This window comes from Zootoca vivipara, chromosome 2 (assembly GCF_965207765.1).
Source record: "Zootoca vivipara chromosome 2, rZooViv2.hap1.1, whole genome shotgun sequence".
NCBI lineage: Eukaryota > Metazoa > Chordata > Lepidosauria > Squamata > Lacertidae > Zootoca > Zootoca vivipara.
Window position 1 is genome coordinate 111,634,182 of NC_142584.1, and position 21,233 is coordinate 111,655,414.

Consider the following 21,233-nt stretch of genomic DNA (forward strand, 5'->3'; position numbering starts at 1 on the left):
GGCCTGGTATGGCTACTCTAGAGTAACGACTCCAGCATGGTCTTTTAAGGCTTTTATTAAGTGCTGATTATTTACAGTGTTCAGAGCAGTAAAAATGCATCCTTAAGGTGAGGTGTCAGAACTCCCGAATGGCGATTGGCGCGTTTTCTTCCAGCACCACAGCTTTGGCAGACCCAACCTCTTCCCCCTACGTTTGCGTCGCAATTCGGGAGTTGGGGGGATTGGCCTCGCCCCCGTGCGTCCAACTTCCTGCCCCACCTGCGGCCTGGGCTCCACAACCTTGCCTGAGCCTCGGACACCACTTCCTGACTCTCCGCTGGAGGCAGAGCTCTCCTTACTCTCTCCAGCGCTTGGGGATGGGCTGGAACTTAAGATGGGAGGGACTTCCCTGTATCCCTTGTCCCTCACAAGAACATTGATTATTGCTTTTCATTTTATGGATCAATGGTCTTGTTAAGGTCATGTTAAATTGCTGTTTTAGGGGTTGTTTTTAAAAATCTGGAATGGATTAATCCATGTTGCATTACTTTCTAGGGGAAAGTGCGCCCTGGTTTTGAAATCTTCCCCCACTACTTTATGAAAGGGATTCAAGAAACAAAGAGTTGCTTTGGAGAAGGCCTCACGCCTTCATTCTTCCTGCCAAGAACTCCCTGCCTTTTGTCTCCTCTCCATCTTTTCCTCTTTCTACCTCCACCATCCATTCATCCATCCCTGTCCCCATCTCCTCTCCCCTGGAACTCACCAGATTTATCCGAGGGTCCTGGGAGGGAATGCTCAGAGGTTGTGGGGAGGGAAGCAGGAGACAGCCTGACCAGGTCAACCGTCCATCTTCCTCCTTCCATCCTGGCCAGGTTTGCAGGTTCAGCTTCCTGAGGAGGGCAGAAATCACAGCAAGTTGCAGCTTCCTAGGAGGGAGGAAGAAGCCAAGGGAGTCTTAGAGCCCCTGCAGGGATTCTCCTGCCCAATACATTCTGCTGCCCCTGGAGAAGCCCCAACTGGGCACCCCCATCCCAAGAGCCCCCACCCATTTTCAAACACCTTTAGCAATTCCTTTCATCACCTCCCTTCCTTTTTTATTTTCGATATTCAATCTTTATTGGTTTAAAATCAACACACACACACACACACAATGAAAGTGTATAAAAAGGAAAAAAGAAAAAGAAAAGAAAACAAAAAAGCACAATACATCTCTTACAAAAATAGAACAATGCATCACAGATGCACAAAATTGTTCCAACCATCAACTTCCGACTTCCTTTATATGGGTTATTTCTTTTCTTAATTACTTGCCTCTATTTTTCAATAAACTTTATCTTGATTAAATCTTTTCTGAATTCTATATACCTTATTCAATTCCGAGAGTTATTCGAAGCATTCTAAAGTTTTTATATGGGGACACTGTTCTTTTAAATATTGTCTACAGATCTCCCATTCTCTTTTAAATTTTTGGGTTGATCGATCTCTGATCTTTTCCATCATCTATGCTAGTTCTATATATTGAAGCATTTTTACTTGCCACTCCTCTTTTGATGGAATTTTATCACCTTTCTATCTCTTGGCAATCAGCATCCTCGCTGCCATTGTTGCATACAAAAAGACCCCTTCCCAAGAACCCCCGCCCATTTTCAAAAAACATTGGCCATTCCTTTCACCCGCCTGTCCCACCTCCCTTCAAAGGCTGGCATGGTATGCACATTAGTGGCCTGAGAGTAGATCCCATGGAACTTAAGAGTTAATCTGCAAAGGACTGCTCTGAATACATGGGTGGCCCTTGCATGGAGGAGGAGGAAGCCCCTTGCATGCATCTGAACCCCCCTGGGAGAGGAGGTGGATCTACCCACTGCTCCCTCTGCCCTCGCTGCCTCCTCCTCTGTCCTCCTGCCCTGCAAACATCCTTTGCTCTTGTTGCTCAGGGGAGAGGCGGCTGATGGAAAGAGCCTTCAAACCCATCCATTTGCTCCTCTGCTCCCCCTCCTGTCATTTTGGGAAGCAGGAACTTTCGTCTGGAATAATCAACTTAGATGGCCAGTTCCCAAGATAAGCACTTTGGAGCACTGCTTTGCCAATATTATGTGTGTATGGACCTAGAGGATAACATACATGTTTATACCACGTATTCATTAAAGAGGACATTTCTTCAAAACTGAAGACCATTTCTACAAACTGGAATACTTCTGCTGGCAGCCATGTACAGGAAAGTTTTTGATGTTGATGTTTTAATGTGTTTTATTTTGTTGGAAGCCGCCCAGATGGGCAGGCTGCAAGTAATAAATTTATTATTATTATTATTATTATTATTATTCCTTGCTAAGCCTGTCTTGCTATGCATGCTGATCAGACTCTTTTCCAACCGTCCCCTTTAATGCAACAGGGCCTCCCATTTTTACTGCTATTCTTTACATTTTTTACTGTCCTTCCTCCAAAGATCACAGGGCAACTTGCAATAGAAAAACAGAGAGATTCATAACAGAGTAAGAAACAAAAACAAAAAACGACCCCCCCCAAAAAAAACCCCGCAGTTGGGAAGGCCACAGATGGTTTAATGAGCCAAACGCCTGGGAGAAGAGGAATGCTTTCGCCTGTTGCCTAAAGATAAGGTCCTCCTCTGAGGGGTCTTCTGCCAGGGTACAGATATTAAAATTAAAATTCATAATGTTATTAAGGCGATCCTGGCCAGCAATGCCCAGTCCTCTCCCCCTTTGCACCAGATCCCTGAAGGAGGAATCTTTTCTCTCCCCCCCCCACTCCGCCTTCAAGGCCCCCTTTAAGAAAACAGATCCCCTTTCTCCCTTCTCTTCTCCCCGTCCCGGGGCTTCTCATCCTGGACCCCCTTCCCTCCTTCCCCGCCATTGGCTTTGCACTCACCCGAAATCCTGGGCAGCGGGGGCGGGAATGGGAGACCCCGCGTGTGAGGCAGGGAGTGATGGCGCTTAATTAGGAGCCTTAATTAGGAAGCAGCCCCCTCCTCCGCATCTGCACAATGCAGCCCTGCTTCCCGCCTCCTTTGCATGGCCCGAATTTATCTCTGCCGGTGGAGCCGGAAGTGGAGGCAACTCTGGGGAGGAAGGCGAAGATTCTCCCCACGCCCAGCCTCTTGTCTGAAGAAGTGTGCATGCACACGAAAGCTCATACCTATGACAAACCTAGTTGGTCTCTAAGGTGCTACAGGAAGGATTTCTTAAATTTTGTTTTGACTGCGTCAGACCAACACGGCTACCTACCTGTAACCAGGGTTGAAGAAGCAAAGAGTGATTTATTGTAGAGTTCTAATATACAGAGGTCCCCCCCCCCCCCAACAGCATAGATGGAAAGAGGAAACTCGAACAAAAGAACATTTTCACTTATATACCTTTTGGCTTACATGTAAGTGGATGGAGGGAAAAGGCGGGAAGAATTAACATCTTGAGTAAACAGAGGACTTGGAACAGATTAACAATTTCAAATTACAGGATGCTTGTGAATTTCTTTTCTTGTGAATGCCTGGAAATGTCATTTTGTTTGCCGTGATGGGTTTTGGAATTTCTTGTCAATGTAAATTTAAGTATCAGTGATAAAGAGATTTTTACTTAAAACCTGTTCATCTTGTTTGGTATGTGATCTATTCAGTAAAACCCTATTGTTCTAATGTGTTTGTGTATTTGTCGAATTTACTTGTTGTTCCTTCAGTAGCACCTTAAAGACCAACTAAGTTATTATTTTGGTATGAGCTTTCGTGTGCATGCACACTTCTTCAGATAAGTGTGCATGCACACGTAAGCTCATACCACAATAATAACTTAGTTGGTCTTTAAGGTGCTACTGAAGGAATTTTTTATTTTGCTTTGACTCAGACTAACACGTCTACCTACCTGTTACTTGTTGTTGTTCTACAGACCCAGAAGGGGTAGCTGTTCCCTTGTAGTTCGGGGATGGAAAGACTTTAAAGAAGTAGATTTCCAAATATGATTTTCAGTTAAGTGATAGAATGATACAGATTCTGAGTATAGCTTCGATAGGCTTATTGTAATTTACCATCGGTGAGTACTAGTTTTCCTTTGTATGAGGGCTTGCTTAGTAATATGATGTACAGTATAAAATTTACAGGAATGAATTACATATAATCATACAAGAGGTGCATAATTTGGGAGTCACCTTTCAAAGGTAAGGTTAAAACGGATACACAGATAATTCAGGAATAAAACTTATACACAGATACATTTGGAAATAAAACAGGAATAAAACTTATACACAGATACACTTGGAAATAAAACAGGAATAAAACTTTTCATTTTCCTAAGTAGGCACATGAATTGAAACTTAAACAGATACAAGAAGGTCATTTAAAGTAAAACAATTTTAAACGGATACAATGATAAAACAGATGCATTGGAAGTCAGTATTAGTAGATACATTTTAAAGCAGATACAATTTCAAAAGATCACTTGCCAACCACCTAAGCTAAGCATATGCATTTAAATTCACTTGAGCAAGCATTGATTTAACACATACTGTACATAGGGTGATTCCTCAGGGCAATGAGAACGGGTGGAGAGCTTGACCTGGGCAAACACGGGTTTAACACAGGGGTCAGCAAACTTTTTCAGCAGGGGGCCGGTCCACTATCTGTCAGACCTTGTGGGGGGCCGGACTATATTTTGGAAAAAAATATGAATGAATTCCTATGCCCCACAAACAACCCAGAGATGCATTTTAAATAAAAAGAACACATAAACAAAAAATAAATAAAAAGAACACATAAATAAAAAGAAAACATGCTGATTCCTGGACCATCCGCAGGCCGGATTTAGAAGGCGGATTTGGCCACATCCGGCCCCCGGGCCTTAGTTTGGGATCCCCTGGTTTAACTATACCGGTACATAAGGAAGTGACTCCTCAGGGAAATGGGAATGGGTGGAGAGCTGTTTTGCAAAATAAAAAGAGTCTGAGTGGTTTTCTGCAAAGGAAAGAGACCTGATGGGTTGATTATGGCCGAATTAGGTCAAGACATTTATGGGGGGGGGGGTGACGGGTTTGATTTATGTGGTTTTCCCCTCCCTGATAATCGCCTTATTTTTATACAATATTTCTCTTATAACACTTCCCATGCCCTTTCTTTATTTTTAAATGTGATATTTGGTACATTTTGGGAACATGGAACTTTCACGGATTACGAAATCCTGGATAGTGTGGCGGTGGGGTTGGTCCTTCCAAGCAAGGCTAGATAGATGGGGGAGGAACCCCAGAGATCTGCCCTTGGCCTTGACAATTGTTGAAATATCTGCCGGACCTTGATTAAAAGAGATTTGTTGCTTTTGGCAGAAGCCTCGGCAAGGGGACTCTCTGCCCAGCACCATGACCAGCTACTGGGGAGCTCGCGGTGGTGTAGTGGTTAGAGTGGTGTCTCTCAAACTTGGGTCTCTGGCTGTTATTGGGCTACAAACCTCACCATCTCTGACCACTGGGACCCTGGGGAGACATTGCCGGTCAGGCTACAGCAGCCCATGCCAAGCTTAGAGCAAGTCCGGCTTAAGGGAAAAGGTCCAGAGCGAGGCAACACTTTCCCATGGACTCTGTGAGCCTTGTTAATCTCCCCTCCTCCCCACACAGAGCGTCGGCAAGGGAACCGACCTAGCCAGCGTGCCATCCTGGAGATTTGGAAGTACTAAAAGACCACCAACTTGCTGCCATTTTCCCACGTGGTGAGTCTGTCTTCAGGAATAGCTCAGGAGCCTGTGGCTTCCCTGATGGTACTAGACTCCAACTCCCATCAGCTCCAGCCGGCAACAGCCAGGGATGATGGGAGTTGGAGGCCACCAGCCTCTGGGTGCAGAATTGCACCAGGCCTATCCTTGGCATCCTTCTTGCTTTACCTTCTGCTTGTGGGAGATGCTTTGTTTATCTGAAACAGGGACAGGAAGCCACGTGAGTGGACTCCCAACTCCCAGCACTCTTAACAAACTACACTTCCCAGAATTCTTTGCGGGGAGCCATGAGTGCTCCCAGCCCCTCTAGACAGTCCAGAAGGATGTTATGGCCAATGGTGTCAAAGGCCACTGAGAGATCCAGCAGAACTAGGAAACAGCTCTCACCTTTGCCCCTAGCCCGCCGGAGATCATCGACCAGCGCGACCAAGGCAGTTTCAGTGCCATGATGAGGCCTGAATCCCAATTGGAAGGGATCCAAATGGTCTGCATCCTCCAGGCGTACCTGGAGTTGCTGAATCACCTTGCCCAATAATGGTTTATTTTAGACTGGGTGATAGTTGGCCATACTGGCCGGGTCTAAAGATGTTTTTTTTAAAGAAGTGATTTAATGACTGCCTCTTTCAGTGGGTCTGGGAAGGCTCCCTCGCAGAGGGAAGCATTCACCACCCCGCAGAGCCCATCGCCCAGCCCTTCCCGGCTCGCTTTTATTAGCCAGGATGGGCAAGGATCAAGGAGACAGGTGGTCGGTTTCACTCGTCCAAGCAGCCTGCCCACATCCTTGGAGGTACTATTGGACTAACTTCCTGTATTTCTCTCCAATCACCGCTGGGAATATAGGAATGACATAACAAAACCTCCTGCCTGCTCCCCCCCCCCCATGAACTATTTTGTGTGTTTTTTGCATCCTGCTTCCTACTTTCTGCCCAGGCGCCTCCCTGCTCTGTCTGATTGGTTTTGGTGATTTGAACAGTGGCGTTTGAGGAGCATATCGGTGGACAGCCTTCCTGGGGAGGAGTGGGGGCTCGAGACCAGCCATGTGGTGCAAATTCAACCGGAGGAGGCGAGGATTGTCAGAACTGCTGCTGCAGGAGGTAAGACCACGATTTGTAGTGCTGCTTCTTTTCACCCCTCGCAAAAAGAGCATTGGGCATTGTGACGTCACAGCCCCTATCGTTCGTGGCACTGACACCAAGTGGTGGCTTCTTCCATTGGGCACTTGTGTGGGTGGGATGGGCGCCTCGGGTTGTGACCAACTGTCGAGAGTTATTCAGGTAGGTAGCCGTGTTGGTCTGACACAGTCAGGATAAAATTACAAAATTGTCCAGTAGCACCTAAGAGACCAACTAAGTTTGTTTTGGGTATAAGCTTTCATGTGCATGCACACTTCTTCACATCCATTGAAACAGAAGTCACCAGACCCTTATATATAGTGGGAGGGTGGGGTGGGGTATTTCTCAGAAGGCTAGTAGAAGATGGGTGATTGACTCAAAGGGTATGGTAAACCTGTTGACGACTGTTAACAACCGATTAGTCCTACAGGAAGAAACAAGGGATGGTATGCAGGTGACCAAAAATAGCTTTAGCATGTTTAATGAGACAAGAATCCAATATCTCTATTCAGACCAGGTCTTTCCATGGTTTTCAGTTTCGTAAGGTAAATGTAAGGGGACCCCTGACCGTTAAGTCCAGTCGCGGATGACTCTGGGGTTGCGGTGCTCATCTCACTTTACTGGCCAAGGGAGCCGGCGTTTGTCTGCAGACAGCTTCCTGGTCATGTGGCCAGCATGACTAAGCCGTGAACCAGAGCAGCGCACAGAAATGGCATTTGCCTTCCCATCGGAGCAGTACCTATTTATCTACTTGCACTTTAACCTGCTTTCGAACTGCTGGGTTGGCAGAAGCTGGAACCGAACAACAAGAGTTCACCCCGTCACGGGGATTCAAACCACCGACCTTCTGATTGGCAAGCCCTAGGCTCTATAGTTTAGACCACAGCGCCACCTGCGTCAGTTTAGTAATAAGTTGTAATTCAGCAACTTCTCTTGCAAGTTTATTTCTGAAATTCTCTTGTAATCAGACAGGTGCTTTGAGATCTTGTATTGAATGTCCTGCAAGATTGAAGTGTTCTCCTACTGGTTTCTCTGTCTTGTGATTCCTGATGTCAGATTTATGTCCATTTATCCTTTGGCATAGGGTTTGGCCTGTTTGTCCAATACAGAGTTATGTTACACACCCACAGCCAATTCCCAGGGGAGATTTACTTTGTGTTCCCATCTCCCAAACTTTGGTCTCCAGCTGTTTTTTTGGACTACAACTCCCATCATCCTCAGCTAGAAGGACCAAGGGTCAGGACCAGAAACAGCTGGAGACCCAAGTTTCGGGAACCCTGTTCTTGGCTCTTATGTCTGTATCTTGCTGGCCTCTGTGGCATGTTTGGGCAGACTTCTTACATAGGCTTGTTTGTTTATGATCCACATATCCCCACCTTATCACTGAGCCACAAAGACACAAAGAGAGCCTGCTAGATCAGGCCAGTGGCCCGTCTAGTCCACCATCCTGTTCTCACAGTGGCCAAACAGATGCCCTATTGGGAAACCCACAAGCGGGACCCAAGCACAAGAGCCCTCTCCTCGACTGAAGTTTCCAGCAAATGGTATTCAGAAGCATTGCTGCTTCTGAGCATGCAGGCACAGCATAGTCCATGTGGCTCATAGCCATTGACTGCCTTGCATTTCATGAATTTGCCCAATACACTTTTTTTTGTAGATATTTCTTATTTGATTTTTAAAAAGAATTGTTGTTGTTGTTGTTTAGTCGTTTAGTCGTGTCCGACTCTTCGTGACCCCATGGACCATAGCACGCCAGGCACTCCTGTCTTGCACTGCCTCCCGCAGTTTGGTCAAACTCATGTTCGTAGCTTCGAGAACACTGTCCAACCATCTTGTCCTCTGACGTCCCCTTCTCCTAGTGCCCTCAATCTTTCCCAACATCAAGGTCTTTTCCAAGGATTCTTCTCTTCTCATGAGGTGGCCAAAGTATTGGAGCCTCAGCTTCACGATCTGTCCTTCCAGGGAGCACTCAGGGCTGATTTCCTTCAGAATGGATAGGTTTGATCTTCTTGCAGTCCATGGGACTCTCAAGAGTCTCCTCCAGCACCATAATTCAAAAGCATCAATTCTTCGGCGATCAGCCTTCTTTATGGTCCAGCTCTCACTTCCATACATCACTACTGGGAAAACCATAGCTTTAACTATACGGACCTTTGTCGGCAAGGTGATGTCTCTGCTTTTTAAGATGCTGTCTAGGTTTGTCATTGCTTTTCTCCCAAGAAGCAGGCGTCTTTTAATTTCGTGACTGCTGTCACCATCTGCAGTGATCAAGGAGCCCAAGAAGGTGAAATCTCTCACTGCCTCCATTTCTTCCCCTTCTATTTGCCAGGAGGTGATGGGACCAGTGGCCATGATCTTGGTTTTTGTGATGTTGAGCTTCAGACCATATTTTGCGCTCTCCTCTTTCACCCTCATTAAAAGGTTCTTTAATTCCTCCTCGCTTTCTGCCATCAAGGTTGTGTCATCTGCATATCTGAGGTTGTTGATATTTCTTCCGGCAATCTTAATTCCGGCTTGGGATTCATCTAGTCCAGCCTTTCGCATGATGAATTCTGCATATAAGTTAAATAAGCAGGGAGACAATATACAACCTGCTTATTTCAAAGCAGCTGTTTTATTACAGAGAAATTTCAGGAACAGACTGGAAAGAGAAGTTGCTGAATTGGAAATCATTACCAAGCTTAAAACCATGGAAGCACCTGGGATGAATAGAGACATCGGATTCTTATCTCATTATGCATAATCAAGCTTTCTTTAGCACCTCAGCCCAGGACTAATTGCAGCCATCAGCAGCCATTAACAGCCATCTACAGGTTTACCACTCCCATCAGCCCATCACCCATTCCCACCCACCCCCACCACCCTCTGTATATATATATAGGGTCTGACACTTCTGTTTCTAGTGTATCTGAAGAAGTGTGCATGCACACGAAAGCTCATACCAAAATATAAACTTAGTTGGTCTTTAAGGTGCTACTGAAGGAATTTTTTTATTTTGCTTCGACTCAGACCAACACGGCTACCTACCTGTAAATATACAACCTTGTCGTACTCCTTTCCCAATTTTGAACCACTCAGTTGTTCCATAAAAGGGAAGGGAGTTCATGATGGTTGGGAGTTTGTTAAAAGGGAGATATTAAAAGCACAACTTCAGGCAATACCAATGAGACGGAAACATGGAAGGTGCCTAAAGAAGCCAGGCTGGCTATCTAAAGAACTTTTGACTGAGTTAAGATTTAAAAGGGATATGTACAAAAAATGGAAAAGGGGGGAAATCTCCAGAGAGGAATTCAAACATATAGCCAGCACGTGTAGAGACAAAGTCAGAAAAGCTAAAGCACAGAATGAACTCAGGCTCGCTAGAGAGGTTAAAAGCAACAAAAAGGGCTTTTATGGGTATGTCCGTAGCAAAAGGAAAAACAAGGAAACAGTGGGGTCACTCAGAGGAGAAGATGGTGAAATGCAAACAGGGGACAGAGAAAGGGCAGAACTCCTCAATGCCTTCTTTGCCTCAGTCTTCTCCAAGAAAGAAAACAACGCCCGACCTGAAGAATATGGAGCAGATGATTCAGCAGGGGAAACACAGCCCAGAATAAGTAACGAGATAGTAGAAGAATACTTGGCTAGTTTAGATGTATTCAAGTCTCCAGGGCCAGATGAACTACATCCAAGAGTATTAAAAGAACTGGCAGAGGTGATTTCAGAACCACTGGCAATAATCTTTGAAAATTCCTGGAGAACAGGCGAAGTTCCAGCAGACTGGAGGAGGGCAAATGTTGTCCCTATTTTCAAAAAGGGGAAAAGAGAGGACCCAAACAATTACCGCCCAGTCAGCCTGACATCAATACTAGGAAAGATTCTAGAGCAGATCATTAAGCAAACAGTCTGTGAGCACCTAGAAAGAAACTCTGTGATCACTAAAAGTCAGCATGGGTTCCTGAAAAATAAGTCATGTCAGACTAATCTGATCTCATTTTTTGACAGAATTACAAGCCTGGTAGATGAAGGGAACGCTGTGGATGTAGCCTATCTTGATTTCAGCAAGGCCTTTGACAAGGTGCCCCATGATATTCTTGTAAAGAAGCTGGTAAAATGTGGGCTAGACAATGCTACCATTCAGTGGATTTGTAACTGGCTTACTGACCGAACCCAAAGGGTGCTCATCAATGGCTCCTCCTCATCCTGGAGAGTAGTGACTAGTGGGGTGCCACAGGGTTCTGTCTTGGGCCCAGTCTTGTTCAACATCTTTATCAATGACTTGGATGATGGGCTTGAGGGCATCCTGAGCAAGTTTGCAGATGACACCAAATTGGGAGGGGTGGCTAACACCCCAGAGGACAGGATCACACTTCAGAATGACCTTAACAGATTAGACAACTGGGCCAAAGCAAACAAGATGAATTTTAACAAGGAGAAATGTAAAGTACTACACTTGGGCAAAAAAAATGAAAGGCACAAATACAGGATGGGAGACACCTGGCTTGAGAGCAGTACATGTGAAAAGGATCTAGGAGTCTTGGTAGACCACAAACTTGACATGAGTCAGCAGTGTGATGCAGCAGCTAAAAAAGCCAATGCAATTCTGGGCTGCATCAATAGGAGTATAGCATCTAGATCTAGGGAAGTAATAGTACCACTGTATTCTGCTCTGGTCAGACCTCACCTGGAGTACTGTGTCCAGTTCTGGGCACCACAGTTCAAGAAGGATACTGATAAGCTGGAACGTGTCCAGAAGAGGGCAACCAAAATGGTCAAAGGCCTGGAAACGATGCCTTATGAGGAACGGCTTAGGGAGCTGGGTATGTTTAGCCTGGAGAAGAGAAGGTTAAGGGGTGATATGATAACCATGTTCAAATATATAAAAGGATGTCATATAGAGGAGGGAGAAAGGTTGTTTTCTGCTGCTCCAGAGAAGCGGACACGGAGCAACGGATTCAAACTACAAGAAAGAAAATTCCACCTAAACATTAGGAAGAACTTCCTGACAGTAAGAGCTGTTCGGCAGTGGAATTTGCTGCCAAGGAGTGTGGTGGAGTCTCCTTCTTTGGAGGTCTTTAAGCAGAGGCTTGACAGCCATCTGTCAGGAATGCTTTGATGGTGTTTCCTGCTTGGCAGGGGGTTGGACTGGATGGCCCTTGTGGTCTCTTCCAACTCTATGATTCTATGATTCTATATCCAGTTCTAACTGTAGCTTCTTGTCCCACATAGAGATTTCTCAGGAGACAAATGAGGTGATCAGGCACTCCCATTTCTTTAAGAACTTGCCATAGTTTGCTGTGGTCGACACAGTCAAAGGCTTTTGCATAGTCAATGAAGCAGAAGTAGACGTTTTTCTGGAACTCTCTAGCTTTCTCCATAATCCAGCGCATGTTTGCTATTTGGTCTCTGGTTCCTCTGCCCCTTCGCCACGACAAGGCATTGATCCATGAAGGGGCTGTTAGTCCTAGACAAGTGTAAACTTTTGTTTCTTGTTTAGTCATTTAGTTGTGTCTGACTCTTCATGACCCCATGGACCAGAGCACGCCAGGCACTCCTGTCTTCCACTGCCTCCCAGTTTGGTCAAAGTCTAAGCTAACAACAGCTAACTATTTCAGTATCCTCTGCCCTCAGGATGTGTAGGGTGGGACAGATGTAGCCCAACACAACTGCAGAGCACCTGGTTGATGAAGGCTCCCTTAGGTCCTATGAGACTTGCTCTGCCCTGTTCCTTATTGTTTTCCCATGCCCAAAGAGGAAAATACTGTTTTAGGAGACTAGAGGACTGCAAATTACCTACTTTTCTAGACTGCCCAACCCAAAGTATCAGGGAAAGGGCCATCAGTGCAGGGGCATCTGCTTCAATTGCAGTGAGCCAGTGTGGTGTAGTGGTCAAGAGCGGTAGACTCGTAATCTGGGAAGCCGGGTTCGCGTCTCTGCTCCTCCACATGCAGCTGCTGGGTGACCTTGGGCTAGTCCAGGGGTCAGCAAACTTTTTCTGCAGGGGGCCAGTCCACTATCCCTCAGACCTTGTGGGGGGGCCGGACTATATTTTGGAAAAAAATATGAACGAATTCCTGTGCCCCACAAATAACCCAGAGATGCATTTTAAATAAAAGCACACATTCTACTCATGTAAAAACACCAGGCAGGCCTCACAAATAACCCAGAGATGCATTTTAAATAAAAGGACACATTCTACTCATGTAAAACATGCTGATTCTTGGACCGTCCGCGGGCCGGATTGAGAAGGCGATTGGGCCACATCCGGCCCCCGGGCCTTAGTTTGGGGACCCCTGGCCAAGTCATACTTCTTTGAAGTCTCTCAGCCCCACCCACCTCACAGGGTGTCTGTTGTGGGGGAGGAGGGGAAAGGAGATTGTTAGCCGCTTTTGAGACTCCTTCGGGTAGTGATAAAACGGGATATCAAATCCAAACTCTTCTTCTTCTTCAGAAGGCCCCAAGTTCAATTCCAAACACCTGCAGGTAGGGCTCAGATATATTCCCTGCCTGAAACCGAGACAATACTGAGCTGGATGGTCCAAGGCTACGACTCGGTATAAGACAGCTTCCTGGGTTAACCCATGTGTCTTGCTGTTCTTCCAAGGAACCCTGAGTGACATTTTAGCTTCAAAGCAAGCTCTTGTGTGCCCTTGGTAGTTTTGTCATATTATTCTGGAAGACGGGTGCTTCTGACAGAACAAATACCGCCATGCATTTCTTACTGTAAAAGCAAAGCTTTGGGGGTTGCAAGAGTTGAAGCTTATCTCCAGCTTCAAATGAGAATGAGGCTGGACCTCGGCTATGAGCAAGGATTTTCAAAGTTTCGGTGCAGCGAGTTTCCACTAGTCAAATGGTTTGTATCTTTCCAAATGTAAGAAAGACAAACATCAGTTAACCCACGGAGCTCAGCTTTGTCCCAGGCATGAAGCCAAGTGTGAGGGACCGGGGATACCGGGAGGTCCCTCCCCTCTTAAGTTCCAGCCCATCCCCAAGCGCTGGGGAGAGCAGGGAGAGCTCTGCCTCCAGCGGAGAATCAGGAAGTGGTGCCCGAGGCTCAGGCAAGGTTGCGGAGCCACTGACCCAGGTGAGACAGGAAGGGGGGAGCCCGGGGGGAAGGCCAATTCCCCCAACTCCGGAATTGCGCAGAAAACGTCCGGGGAAGAGGCTGGGTCTCCCAAAGCTTCTTTGCTGGAAGAAAACGCGCCAATCTCCATTCGGAGGTACTGACACCTGACCGAAAGCATGTATATAGATCGCTCTGAGCACTGTAAATAATCAGCACTTAATAAAAGCCTAAAAGGACAATGCTGTGAGGAGTCGTTACTCTAGAGTAGCCGCATCAGTGCCTCTGACCCCAAGTCTACTAAAATCCAGAAGCGATTTCCCTTCGGTGTCGTCATGGGCAGAGCCGGCACCGAAAATCGCTTCTGCGCATGTCCAGACATGCGCAGAAACGACTTCCGGTGCTGCGCTGCTGGGCGAGTCAGCCGATCCCTTATTATTTAATGCGGAACTTGGCAGCTATGATCCAGAGACTTGACAGTCATCTTCACTTCCCAGGAAATAAGGGAAACCTGAGTGGAAAACTCCATACATTTATGTGGTTTTCCCCCTGTGTGAATTTGCTTATGAAATTCTCCACCCCCATCATTCTGCCTGGACACTGAGGTCCAGCGCCAAGGGCCTTCTGCCTGTTCCCTCACTGCGAGAAGCAAAGCTACAGGGAACCAGGCAGAGGGCCTTCTTGGTAGTGGCACCTGCCCTGTGGAATGCCCTCCCATCAAATGTCAAACAGATAAATAACTACATGACATTTAGAAGTCATCTGAAGGCAGCCCTGTTCAGGGATGTTTTTAATGTGTGACATTTTAATGTATTTTTAATCTTTGTTCGAAGCCAGCCAGAGTGGCTGGGGAAACCTAGTCAGATAGGTGGGGTACAAATAATTTATTATTGTTGTTGTTGCTGCTGCTGCTGCTGTTGTTGTTGTTATTAAAGGTCTTCACTCCCTCTGAAGCCCTTTCCACATTTCATAAATCTGTGGTTTCCCCGAGGGAGTTAGCTGATGTTTCCTAAGGTTCCATATTGACTAAAGCTTCTCCCGTGTGAGTTCGCCAATGTAATGTAAGTTTATCCTTCCTGTTGAAGCTCTTTCCACATTCAATACATTTAAATGGTTTCTCCCCCGTGTGACTTCGTTGATGTATTCTAAGGTGTCCATATTGACTGAAGCTCTTTCCACATTCAATACATTTAAATGGTTTCTCCCCCGTGTGAGTTTTTTGATGTTTTCTAAGAGTTCCATTTTCACTGAAGCGCTTTCCACATTCAATACATTTAAATGGTTTCTCCCCCGTGTGAGTTCGTTGATGTCTTCTAAGTACTCCACTTACACTGAAGCTCTTTCCACATTCAATACATTTAAATGGTTTCTCCCCAGTGTGAGTTCGTTGATGTATTCTAAGGTGTCCATTTTCACTGAAACTCTTTCCACATTCAATACATTTAAATGGTTTCTCCCCTGTGTGAGTTCGCCAATGTAATGTAAGTTTATCCTTCCTGTTGAAGCTCTTTCCACATTCAATACATTTAAATGGTTTCTCCCCCGTGTGACTTCGTTGATGTATTCTAAGGTGTCCATATTGACTGAAGCTCTTTCCACATTCAATACATTTAAATGGTTTCTCCCCCGTGTGAGTTCGTTGATGTTTTCTAAGAGTTCCATTTTCACTGAAGCTCTTTCCACATTCAATACATTTAAATGGTTTCTCCCCCGTGTGAGTTCGTTGATGTATTCTAAGGTGTCCATATTGAGTGAAGCACTTTCCACATTCAATACATTTCAATGGTTTCTCTCCCGTGTGAGTTTGTTGATGTATTCTAAGGTGTCCATATTGAGTGAAGCACTTTCCACATTCAGTACACTGAAATGGTTTCTCCCCCGTGTGAGTTCGTTGATGTATTCTAAGGTGTCCATATTGAGTGAAGCACTTTCCACATTCAGTACATATAAATGGTTTCTCTCCCATGTGAGTTTGTTGATGTATTCTAAGTGCTCCACTTACACTGAAGCTCTTTCCACATTCAGTACATTGAAATGGTTTCTCCCCCGTGTGAGTTCGTTGATGTATTCTAAGTGCTCCACTTCTACTGAAGCTCTTTCCACATTCAATACATTTAAATGGTTTCTCCCCTGTGTGAGTTCGTTGATGTATTCTAAGGTGTCCATTTTCACTGAAACTCTTTCCACATTCAATACATTTAAATGGTTTCTCCCCTGTGTGAGTTCGCCAATGTAATGCAAGTTTATCCTTCCTGTTGAAGCTATTTCCACATTTAATACATTTAAATGGTTTCTCCCCTGTGTGAGTTAGTTGATGTATTCTAAGATTTCCACTTGTACTGAAGCTCTTTCCACATTCAATACATTTAAATGGTTTCTCCCCTGTGTGAGTTCGTTGATGTATTCTAAGTGCTCCACTTACACTGAAGCTCTTTCCACATTCAATACATTCAAATGGTTTCTCTTCCGTGTGAGTTTGTTGATGTATTCTAAGTTGTCCATATTGAGTGAAACTGCTTCCACATTGAGTACATTTAAATGGTTTCTCCCCCGTGTGAGTTCGTTGATGTATTCTAAGTGTTCCATTTTGACTGATGCTTTTTCCACACTCTGTATGTTTCAATGATTTCTTCCCTGTGTGAGTTTGTTGATGTCTTCTAAGTGTTCCACTGTGACTAAAGCACATCCCACCTTCCATGCATTTAAACTGTTTCTTTGTTCTTCCCAATGAAGTCACAGGTGGCTCCAGAGAATTCTGGCCCTCATCTTCCTCACCTGTTTCGGATTGGGCAGAAGAAAATCCTATTAGACTTTCAAGAAAGACAAGAAAGAAACTGAACACACACCAATCCCAATTCTCTTATTTTAACACCGTCTCCATTCTCCACTGTCCTTGCTATGTTCCAAATTTTTAGGAATGCAGATGAGATAATGGCAAGAACAACACGCTAACTCCATTCACACTTAATAAACTGCATTATTTTATCATCTATGTTGGAATTGGCTGCTTAGACACATCTCTGTATTTCCCTTTTTCCAGGGAGGAAATGATCACAGGCTCGAGTAGCAGTCTCTTCTATGACTAAGAAGTAAAACTTTAGTGTGCCAAAAGTGTAAAAATATTGCAATATATTAGAACAGGCAGCCCCAAACTCTGCCCTCCAGATGTTTTGGGACTACCATTCCCATCATCCCTGACCACTGGTCCTGTTAGCTAGGGATGATGGGAGTTTTAGTCCCAAAACATGTGGAGGGCCAAGTTTGGGGGTGCCTGTATTAGAACATAAGAAGAGCCGGCTCGATTAGGCATCCTAGTCCAGCATCCTGTTCTCACAGTGGCCAACCAGATGCCTGTGGGAAACCAGCAAGCAGGATTTGAGTAAAAGAGCCCTCTGCCTTCCAGGAACTAGTATTAAGAAGCATTATTGCCTAGGACCGTGGAGGCAGAGCAGAGCAGACATCGGTCTAATCCTCTTTTTCAAGCTATCCAAGTTGTTGGCCGTCAATGTCTCCTGTAGGATGGAAGTCCATAGATTGGAAAAGTAGAAACACAACGAAGAACGCTTTCGGACCAGAACTCAATATTTCTTGAACTAAAAGGTGAGAAAAATACTCCATTTAGAGTATTGCTCATATTTTAGGTAATAGAATGAAAGGTGTTTTAGCAGAAAAAAATTCATCACACTCAGGCCTGCTTTCTACCAGGACATCAGATGAAGGAGAATATAAGGAATATAATAGATGTTATTGAATATTTGGAAGTAAGAAATGAGAAAAAAGCAGCAATACTTTTAGATGCTGAAAAGGCTTTTGATAACGTTTCATGGGCTTTTTTGAAAACGCTAATAGAAAAAAATGAATGTGGGAGAGGAATTAATGCAATTTATTCTTACCAACAGGCCATGCTGATTGTTAATAAGGTTATAACAGAAAACTGTAAAATAATGAAGGGGACAAGGATATCCCCTATCACCATTATTATTTATTTTGGTATTAGAGGCCCTGGCGAGAGAGAAAGAGCGGAGAAATTAATTAGAGGAATAACAGTAGGAAATAAAGCATACACAGTGGTGCCTCGCTAGACGAAATTAATTTGTTACATGGGTCAATTCAGGTAACAAATTTTTTGTCTAGCAAGTCCCAGTTTCCCATAGGAATGCATTGAAACTTAATCAATGCGTACCTATAGGCTCTGGGGGACTGGCGGCGGCATGCGACGGGGCTTCGGAGAAGGTCTCCGAAGCCCCACCCGATGCCAGCTGTGTGCGAGGCAGCGGGGCCCAGGGGGAGAAGCTCTATTCTCCCAGCCACCCGCCTTGCCTGCCTTCCCCGGCATGGAGCGCAACTTCGGAGACCTCCGAAGTTCCACTCCATGCTGGCTTTGCGCTGCGAGAGGCGGCAGCGGAGGAAGAGCTTCTCCCGCCGCCGCCTCCCGCCTGCCTCCCCCGACATGGAGCGCAGCTTCGGAGGTTTCCGAAACTGCGCTCCATACCGGCTTTGCGCTGCGAGAGGCGGCAGCGGGGAAAGAGCTTCTCCCGCTGCTGCCTCCCCCGACATGGAGCGCAGCTTCGGAGACCTCCGAAGTTGTGCTCCATGCCGGCTGTGCGCGGCGAGAGGCAGCGGCGGGAGAAGAGCTTCGCAAGACGAAGCGGCGGCCATAGAAAACCTCGTCGTCTTGCGAGGCAACCTCCCATCCCAAAACCTATTCGTTAAGCGAAAAATTCGTCTTACAGGGCATTCGTCTAGCGAGGCACCACTGTATATGAAAAGCTTTTGCAGTTAACCTTGTAATTACAGTGACGGATCCCAAAAATACTCTACCAAAGTTGGTAGAAAAGATACACGACTTCGGGCAGGTCGCAGGATTTAAACTAAACAAGAATAAGACTAAGCTTTTGGCAAAAAACACGATGGAGCAAGACAAAAAGGAATTACAACAGAAAACAGAGTTAGTTAGTTATACATAAAAAGTCAAATTCTGAGCTAAGAATATTAATATTTTTAAAGACAATTACGAGAATGTGCGGAAATAAAAAGAGATTTAGATATGGGGAAGAATGAATTTATCATTTTGTGAAAGAATATCAGCAATAAAAATGAATGTATTGCCAAAAATGTTCTTTTTATTTCAATCAGTCCCGGTAATAGGCAATGCAGGATGCTTTGAAAAATGGCAAGACGATATACCATATTTTTCACTCCATAAGACACACTTCTTCCCTCCCAAAAAGGAAGGGGGAAAGTCCATGCGTCCTATGGAGTGAATGCAAGAGCCAGAGCCAGAGTTGCGCGCAGCAGAATACCGGCTCTCGGGCTGCTTCCATGACAGCGGAGAGGGCTGCTTCCCTCACTCTCTCTCTCACCCCTTCCTTCCTTGTCTCTCTTTCTCGCTCTCTCTCACTCCTTCCTTCCCTCCATCCCTCTTCCAGCTTGAATAAAATATTGGGGAGGGGGTCAGGTAAGCCCCACTTCACATACCATATCAGCCTTTCTCAACCTGTGGGTCCCCAGATGTTGTTGGACTACAACTCCCATCGCCCCTAGCTAGCAAGGCCAGAGCTCAGGGATGACGGGCATTGTAGTCCAACAACATCTGGGGAATAAAATACCTGGGTATCGAATTCTGCAGAAATATTAACAGGACTGCAGAACTCAACTATAGGAAGGTATGGGGGAAAATACTAAAGTACATGAAAAGATGGAGAAATAAAACTCTAAGTATCACAGCAAGAATTTTTCACTCCATAAGACGCACCTGACCATAGGACACACCTAGTTTTTAGAGGAGGACAAACAACGAAAAAAATTCTTGCTTTCTTGAATTCTCCTAGGCATAGCAGCCAACTCCTAGAGGCCTATGTGCCTTTGCACCCACATTAAATATTTGAGGAAGTCGTTTCCCCCCCCCCAATGTTGATGGGCATTGTCATTCATATAGTGTGCATGCACTTTGTCTTGAGATCAATTGCAGTGGTTCTCAACCTGTGGGTCCCCAGATGTTGTTGGACTACAACGCCCATGATCCCTGAGCTCTGCCCTTGCTAGCTAGGGGCGATGGGATTTGTAGTTCAACAACATCTGGGGACCCACAGGTTGAGAAAGGCTGATATGGTATGTGAAGTGGGGCTTACCTGTCCCCCCCCCCAATATTTTATTCAAGTTGGAAGAGGGAGGGAGGGAAGGAAGCAAGGAAGGAAGGGGTGAGAGAGAGAGAGAGAAAGAGAGACAGACAAGGAAGGAAGGGGTGTGTGTGTGTGTGTGTGTGTGTGAAGGGGGGGGGAGAAAGAGGGAAACAGCCCTGTCCGCTGGCACGGAAGTAGCCCGAGATCCGGTTTCCTGGTGTGCACGGCTCTGGCTTCATACTAATATTTGGAATTACATGTACCGAGATCCCAAAAGTCCAGAAAAGACGGAAAGATGCAGTAATCCCAACTAGGGAAGAGTGGCAAGCCAAACTGCTGGACTATGCCAAAATGGCAAAATTAGCGGCGAGACTCGGGAATGAAGAAAACAAGGACTTTAAAAAAGAATGGGGAAAATTTATAATTTACCTATGAAATTACTGCAAGCAAATCAAAATGTTAGCTGGACTTTAGTAATCACTTGTAAAGTAAATAGGTTTATGGACAATTTAGATAAATGAAAACTGTGGAGAATGTGTCAATACAGTGGTACCTCATGTTACGTAACCCTCTGGTATTTTTCCGGGTTTCGCTGCTCGCATGCGTAGAAACACTCTATTGCGCCATGTGCGTGTGCAGAAGCGGTCCTCCGGTTTGCAAAAACTTCGGAATCCGTCCGGAGCTCCGGAACGGATCCTGTTCAGAACCGGAGGTACCATTGTATGTAGTTCTGGAAAAACTAATATAAGGATCCATGAAAGGGATGGAGCAAAGTCATGTGATTCAGAGAATCTCATGAAATGATTATATAAATGTCTTTGATATAAACTTGTATTTGTAAAAACAAATGAAAATATTTCCCCGAAAAAGAAGTTCATAGATTGACTATGCTTCTGTGGATTTATCATTTGCAGCCCTTAAAGGCTTGTAAATGTATTATGGCCTAAGCTTTTGTGGCTGCAGTCTGACAAAATGGACTCTTGACCAGGAAAGCTTGGTGCCACTATAAACTTGTGAGCCTCTTTGTTGGCTTTGTGTACTTATTTGAACCAAGTTGAACCACAGTATCTCCATGTAAGCTAAGGAATGGACAAAATTACAGGGGCGCTATGAATTATTCCACTCATTCACTCACCCTCTCACCCAACCCTAGTCTTTAAGATTGGCAAGTTTGCACAATTGGCTTATAATACTGGCCACCCTTGGTCGTCATGTGCCCAATCCTATCTGTAGAGCCTCCAGCCACAGGAATTGTGTATCATGATAATGGGTCCTT

The 21,233-nt window shown here is 45.3% G+C and overlaps 1 protein-coding gene across 2 annotated transcripts in view; it reads right to left on the minus strand.

The window, feature by feature from the left end:
- The window catches only part of LOC118079168 (uncharacterized), an 88,972-nt gene that overhangs the window by 12,308 nt on the left and 55,431 nt on the right, over nucleotides 1-21,233 (minus strand). The window contains exons 1-2 of one of the 2 annotated variants that reach the window (XM_088663479.1): nucleotides 2,866-3,003; nucleotides 743-905 (exon numbers count right to left, since the gene is read on the minus strand). In XM_088663479.1, the coding sequence (XP_088519605.1) occupies nucleotides 743-842 (100 nt within the window). In that variant the 5' untranslated portion in view covers nucleotides 843-905; nucleotides 2,866-3,003. Of the gene's footprint in view, nucleotides 1-742; nucleotides 906-2,865; nucleotides 3,004-14,868; nucleotides 16,611-21,233 lie in introns of those variants that run through there. The other variant, XM_088663480.1, reaches the window with a different exon arrangement.